General features: G+C 33.7%; 3 protein-coding genes across 3 annotated transcripts; all 3 read right to left on the bottom strand.

Annotated features, from left to right (window-relative positions):
* Nucleotides 1-2038: 2038 nt before the first annotated feature.
* On the bottom strand, nt 2039-2533 carry LOC147920900 (secreted RxLR effector protein 161-like). Its single transcript, XM_087501280.1, has 2 exons — nt 2272-2533; nt 2039-2229 (listed from the first exon to the last, which is right to left on the bottom strand). The coding sequence occupies exons 1-2, from the start codon at nt 2531-2533 to the stop codon at nt 2039-2041; spliced, it is 453 nt and encodes a 150-aa protein (XP_087357406.1).
* A 2811-nt stretch (nt 2534-5344) lies between these two features.
* LOC147920899 (uncharacterized) lies at nt 5345-5878 on the bottom strand. Its single transcript, XM_087501279.1, has one exon. The coding sequence runs from the start codon at nt 5876-5878 to the stop codon at nt 5345-5347; it is 534 nt and encodes a 177-aa protein (XP_087357405.1).
* A 42-nt stretch (nt 5879-5920) lies between these two features.
* LOC147920898 (uncharacterized) lies at nt 5921-6382 on the bottom strand. Its single transcript, XM_087501278.1, has one exon. The coding sequence runs from the start codon at nt 6380-6382 to the stop codon at nt 5921-5923; it is 462 nt and encodes a 153-aa protein (XP_087357404.1).
* Between the last annotated feature and the right edge of the window lie 1189 nt (nt 6383-7571).

Genomic DNA, 7571 nt, shown 5'->3' with positions numbered 1-7571 from the left:
CTCCCGAAAATTAGTGCCAATGGTGTGAGAATGGCAGAAGACACATCCATTCGCTTGATAACTGTTGAATCTAGAATTCACACAATGAATTTGTTTGAGTGGAAAACAAATTCATTTAAGATCTTTCTCTAAAAACTGTATTAAAGGTAGAAAATAAAGAGGGATTATGATTTATTAAAGAAGAAGTTAGGGTTTTTCTCAAGAACAAGAAAGAACTAGGGTTTTTGTATTCATTATTGGATCCCTTACAAGGAGGAGGTATCCCTCTATTTATATAAATGCATTGATTACAAGTCTATTTTCCTTAAATCTCGGATTGAAGATATGGTAAACTTCCTCTTTTGATGACCAGATCGGGCTCAGGGAAGCGGTTGAGTGACTTCGTCGGGCTTCTGCTTATAGGACCGTTTAGCTGTTCCAAAAGAGGGGGTTCCTCGGTTTAGTTGATGTGCAGAATTACTCAGTTTACCTTCAGTTTAGGTCGGTATGTTGTGAGTGCTAAATCCCGCACCAACAACAACTAAGACTCTAGGCATCAAATTGAAGTTCATCGACAACTCAGCAAGTATGGCCATGATCGACAACGCAATTTGAAGCATAATAGCTGCAAATATTGGCAATATGCTCTCATTCATTGTGTGCTCATTTTTTCAATTTGTTTTGTGTGTTCACTTATAGTTACATTACTACAAAAAAAAAAAGAATGTTTAGCATCATTTATTTTATATATTTGCATCAGATTTAAATGATGTAAAAATAATTTACAACACTTTAACAAATGATTTACATTTTGTTGATGCAAATAATTTGTATCAATTTTTCAAACTGATTCTAATATACAAAATATTTACATCGATTCTTTTAACAGATGTTAATATACAAAATATTTACATCGATTAATATAAATAACGTGAATATTTGCTACGGTTATAATAAGTAATGTTAAATATTTTTATCAGTTATAAATAATTGATATTAAAACTAGTTTTAATAATTATTTGATTTTATATATTTCTATCAGTTTGATTATTTGATTTTAATAGTTATATTATTTACATAAATTGATGTTAAAATTAATTTCAATTTTTATAAATAATTTGATTATTGAGTCATTTACATAAATAATTACAACTAAAAGTAAAATAACTGAAGAAATTGTGGTACAAATGTACAATTACAAGAATAATAATTAAATAACAATAGCTGACCAAAACAACAAAATTACTTAATAGGAAAAAAAATAGAGAATAGGATAATAAAAGAGATTATGGCAACTCCAGCGGCCAAAATCTTAAGCTGTTTGGAGGCAACAAGATGTTTATTATGAAAATAATCAAAGGAGAAAGGATCTAGAGAAATGAGTGTGGATTTAGAGAGAAGCTGGAGAAAGAACTAGAGAGATACTAGAGAGATAGAAAAACTTCTCATTATACATCTTCTCTTGTACATAACTTTTATTTATAGAGGGAGGAGACAAAGAGAGGTTGAGGACAAGTGGTGGACAAGTGTTTCAAGTGTTATCTAATGAAGAGTGACACATGTTGTGATGGATACACACATATTTTACAACACTCCCCCTTGAGTATCCATCACCAGCGATGACTTACACACTGCCTCATTAAAAACCTCATAATGGAAAAACCCAGTGGGATGAAAAACCATGACGAGGGAAAAAGAGTACAGTAGTGTAAACTCCCCCTCAAAAAAACTTCACAGATCTCGTAGATGCCGCATTCCAATATTATGAATATGCTTTCTGAATGTGGTAGTCGGAAACGCCTTTGTGAATAGATCTGCTGGATTGTCACATGAGCGGATTGTCACATGAGCGGATATGTTGGATATCAACTTACTTCTTTTGCTCGAGTTATTGAGTGTAGGAGAAAAATCTTGGAGGTATATGCTTTATTCTATCGCTCTTGATGTAACCTTCTTTGATTTGGGCGACACAAGCAGCATTGTCTTCAAATAATGTTGTTGGCTCTTTACTGGTGACTATTCCACTCGATTCTTGTATGTGGTTAGTCATTGATCTGAGTCATACACATTCCCTCGATGCTTCATGAAGAGCAATTATTTCTGCATGATTTGAGGAAGTGGCGACCAAAGTTTGTTTCTGTGAGTGCCATGAAATAGCAGTTCCTCCAATTGTGAAAACATATCCAGTTTGGGATCGGAATTTATGTGGATCTGATAAATATCCTGCATATGCAAAACCAACTAGATAACCTGAAGAGTTTTTAGGATAGAATAATCCCAAGTCAATCATACCTTGAAGATAACGGATAATATGTTTTATCACATTACAATGCCTGCGAGTAGAGGATGAGTTGTATCTTGCAAGTAGATTTGTATCAAATGCAATGTCTGGTCTAGTGCAATTTGCAAGATACATAAGTCCACCGATAGCACTCATATAAGGTACTTCGGGACCAATTATTTTCTCGTTAATTTCACAAGGTCTGAATGGATCACTATCGATATTCAGAGATCTATTGACCATTGGAGTACTCAAAGGAGTCGCTTTGTCCATATTAAAGCGCTTTAAAATCTTTTCGTATAATTTGATTGATGCACAAATATTCCATCTTGGAAATGCTCTATTTGAAGCCCGAGACAGAATTTTGTCTTTCCAAGATCTTTCATTTCAAACTCTTCTTTCATATGGATTCTTGCATCATCAATCTCTTTTTGAGTTCCAATTATATTCAGATCATCAACATATACAGCAATGATCACAAATCTCGATGGGGATTTTTTTATAAAGGCGCATAGGCATATTCATTATTAACATACCCTTTCTTAAATAGGTATTCGCTTAAGCAATTATACCACATGCGCCCAGATTGTATTAATCCGTAAAGTGATCGATGTAATTTGATCGCACAAATTTCATTAGACTTAGTATCTAATGCCCCAGGAATCTTAAATCCTTCTGGGATTTTCATGTATATATTATTATCCAATGATCCATATAAATATGCTGTCACTACATTCATAAGGTACATTTCTAAATTCTTAGAAGTTGTTAGACTCATTAAGTACCTGAATGTAATTGCATCCATGACTGGAGAATATGTTTCTTCATAATCAACTCCAGGTCTTTGAGAAAAACCTTGTGCAACAAATCGGGCTTTATATCGTGTGATTTCATCTCTCTCATTTCATTTTCGCACAAATACCCACTTGCAACCAACATGTTTTATATCTTTAGATGCAATGACAAGAGGTCCAAAGACATTTCTTTTATTGAGGGAGGGCAACTCAAGTTGCATAGCCTTTTTCTATTTCTCTCAATCAGGCCTATGTCGGCATTCTGATACGGACCTTGGATCTGGATCATCTTTTTCATGATCGATCTCTTTAGATACAGAAAAAGAGAATATTTCATTATCATCATCGATTTCATTTCTATACCATAATATTCCATTTTGGGCATAGTTAACAGAAATCTCATATTTTTCTGTATCATCCTGAGGACTTTTCTCTTTATTTGGTTCTTCTTGAACTTCTTGAACCTTTTCATCTCCCATTTTCTTTTTCTTTCGGGGATTTTTATCTTTAGAGCCCATTGGCCTCCCCCTTTTCAATTGAACCTTAGGTTCATTAGCTTTGCTTCCATCGAGTTCCTCTCTAGGAATTTCAACTCTTGATGGTGCATTTGCAGCAGGGATATATGACTTTGTTGCCCTTTTTGTATCTATGAACGCATCTGGTAATTGATTTGCCAAACTTTGTAAATGTACAATTTTCTGGACTTCCAGTTCACGTTGATGTGCAGGGGGATCAAGATATATCAAAGATGGTGTATACCATGTAATATCATTTGGTAATTGTTTTATTCCTCCCCCTAACGCTGGAAATTCATCTTCATTAAAATGGCAATCGGAAAAACATGCCGTAAACATATCACCAGTTTGCGGTTCAAAATATCGAATTATACTCGGTGATGCATAACCAACATATATACCCAATCTCCTTTGTGGCCCCATTTTTGTTCTTTGCGGTGGGACTATAGGAACATAAACTGCACATCCAAAAATACGGAGATAGGATATGTTTGGCTCTTGGCCATATGCTAATTGTAAAAGGGAATAGTTATTATATGCGCTTGGTCATATTTGGACCAATGTCGCAGCATTCAATATAGCATGACCCCATATAGATATTGGGAGCTTTGTTCTCAATATTAACGGTCTAGCAATGAGTTGTAGTCGTTTAATTAAAGATTCAGCCATGCCATTTTGTTTATGAACATGAGGAACCAGATGCTCAACATTGATTCCTATTGACATACAATAGTCATTGAAAGCTTGTGAAATGAATTCATCAGCGTTATCAAGTCTGACTTTCTTTATGGCATAATCAGGGAATTGAGCTTTCAACCTGATTATTTGGGCAATGAATTTTGCGAAGTCCGTGTTTCGTGTTGTTAATAGACACACATTTGACCACCTACTAGATGTGTCAATCATTACCATAAAATAACGAAACGGTCCGCATGAAGGGTGGATAGGTCCACATATATCACCATGTATTCTCTCTAAGAACAATGGTGATTCATTCCAAATTTTGGTTGGCGATGGTCGTATTATGAGTTTTCCTTGAGAACATGCATCACATAAAAACTCATCAGATCTATAAATCTTTTGGTTCTTCAATGGATGACCATTGGAATTTTGCACAATTTTTCACATCATGATTGAACCAGGATGTCCAAGTGTTTCATGCCATATCTTAAATGTACTAGCAAACTTAGAGTTTATTGTAGCATAAGATGCAAAATTATTTATTTTTGTGCAATACAATCCAGAGGATAACATTGGCAATTCTTCCAATATATGTTTCTCCTCAGATGTTATGCAAAGATATTCCATGCCATTCATATTCATAGTCTCTATATGATATCCATTTCTTCGGATATCTCTGAAACTAATCAAGTTTCTATGAGACTTAGGGCAGTATAATGCATCAATTTCAAATTTTGTTTCCCTTGGCATTGTAAAACTGGCTTTTCCAGAGCCTATAATAATCTTTGCATTACCACATATAGTGCTCACGCTTCTAGCGGAGTCTTTTATTTTGAGAGAGGATAAATATTTTTTCTCTTTAAGTATTGAGTGTGTTGTAGCACTGTCTGCTAGACACATATCTCCATCTTCAATCTCAAAATTTGACATTTTCTGAGATAAAATATTTATAAAATAAACATTAATAAAATAACATAAAGTCTTACAAAAAAAAGCTTATTATATATTACAATAAACCTACTATTCAAAAAGACATTTGTTAAAACATAAAGTACATATCAAACTATGAAAAAGCATATTATGGCATATGGGCCTTATTCGCATGATTTTCTATTTTCATGATCAACGAGAAAATCTGCTATATCAAGATGGGGTTCATCGTTTAGGCCATCGAAAGAAGGTCCAGCTTCATCAGAGATGAGGTTGGTCTCAACATCCCTTTCTTTTGCTTGTTGAGATGCTTGATACAAATCGGCCAAATGTTTTGGAATACGACAGGTTTGATACCAATGTCCTTTCATGCCGCATCTGTAACAAGTACTTTCACCTTGTTTCTTTAAAACGCGACCAACATTATTGATTTGAAGATTTTTGTTGGTTTTTCTTGCGTTGAAGTCATTATGAGAGAGACCCCTTCCTTTTCCTCTTCCATGACCTTCTCCACGACCTCCTCCACGATCATGACCATGGCCTCGACCGCGTCCGCGTCCACGTTCTCGCCCTTGCCAATTATTATAGCTGGATGTAGCAACATTCACTTCTGAAATTGGAGCTGATCTAGTTGGACGGGTTTGATGATTTATCATCACGAGCTCATTATTTTGTTCAGCAACATGCAGAACTTGCATCAATTCAGAATATCGAGTATACCCTCTTTCTCGATATTGTTGCTACAGGAGTACATTTGAAGGATGGAAAGTTTGGAATGTTTTCCCGATCATATCATAATCGGAAACTTCTTCTCCGCAGAGAGCCATCCTTGAAGTGATTCCGAACAAAGTGGAATTGTACTCATTTACACTTTTGTAATCCTGAAACCGCAGGTTTAGCCATTCATGTTTGGCTTTCGATAAGATCACATACTTTTGGTGATCAAACCTATCCTTGAGAGCGATCCAGAGATCTGCGGGATTTTCTCTCGTGATGTATTCATTTTTTAAACCATTGTGGAGATGGTGACGCAAGAACATCATGGTTATTGATTTTTCCTCTTCTAACCCCGTTTCTGACGGATCGAGGGTTTTGAGAAGCCCTTTCCCTTTCAGATAGAATTTTACATCTAATGCCCATGTCATATAATTTTTCCCAGAGACATCAAGGGCGGCGAATTCAAGCTTTGCCAAGTTTGACATGATACTATATAAATAATAAAACAATTTGTTAAATATAAAATTTTATGAATCACTTTTGTAAAATCTTGTTTTAGCAATAAATATAAACTACAAAATATATATATATATATATATATATAAGCTATATAGTATATTCATAAATTAAAAACAATCATTTTAGGAGGCATAGCTTTCCATATGATTTAAAATATATAGATCTGAACATATGATCAATGAGGCAGAGCCTACCAATAGATCAAGAATGTAGATCGAAATGATCGAGGCATAGCCTACCATTATGATCAAGAAGTATATATATAATATTTTACTCTATAAACACTATAAACATAAGCTTAAATGAATTTAACATAATTTAAATGTTACCTCGAATTTATGACAGTCGGTCGTGCGGATAATGTGTTGTAAACTGTATAAATGTTTGGAGGCAACAAGATGTTTATTATGAGAAGAATCAAAGGAGAAAGGATCTAGAGAAATGAGTGTGGATTTAGAGAGAAGGTGGAGAAAGAACTAGAGAGAAACTAGAGATATAGAAAAACTTTTCATTATACATCTTCTCTTGTACATAACTCTTATTTATAGAGGGAAGAGACAAAGAGAGGTTGAGGACAAGTGGTGGACAAGTGTTCCAAGTGTTATTTATTGAAGAGGGACACATGTTGTGATGGATACACACATATTTTACAACAGATTCAACTTTTTACAGAAAAATGATCATACTTCAAATTTTTGAATGCATTATTTAGTGTTAGAATAAATGTAAAACGAATATTCTATTTAAATTATTTTATTTTCCCCAATGTTACGGTAAACTATGTGTATTCCTAATTCTATTAAAGAGGCATTAATTCAATTTGATAAACCTAAAAATTGATAATCTATAAATATATATATATATATATATATATAATTTTAGAGTCCTCTCTCCATCTCTGGTGTCCACATCAGCAGCCATGTTATCACATTTTATTGCAAAAATAAAAACACTTTTTTTTGAACGAAACACAAAAATAAAAACACTAGAAGTAAAATTAATTCTTAGACTTTGTATTGTTATCTTTAAATGAAACCAATAATTTAGAAAAAAAAACAAAAAAAATGATATAAAAAGATACAACACAAACATATGAAAAATGTGAATCAAGGTTAGATATATATAAAATTAGATTATACTATCTTAACTTAACAT

This window comes from Camelina sativa, chromosome 19 (genome assembly GCF_030686135.1).
Source record: "Camelina sativa cultivar CO46 ecotype springtype chromosome 19, ASM3068613v1".
NCBI classification, from domain to species: Eukaryota; Viridiplantae; Streptophyta; class Magnoliopsida; order Brassicales; family Brassicaceae; genus Camelina; species Camelina sativa.
This window is presented reverse-complemented; position numbering and strand designations above follow the sequence as displayed.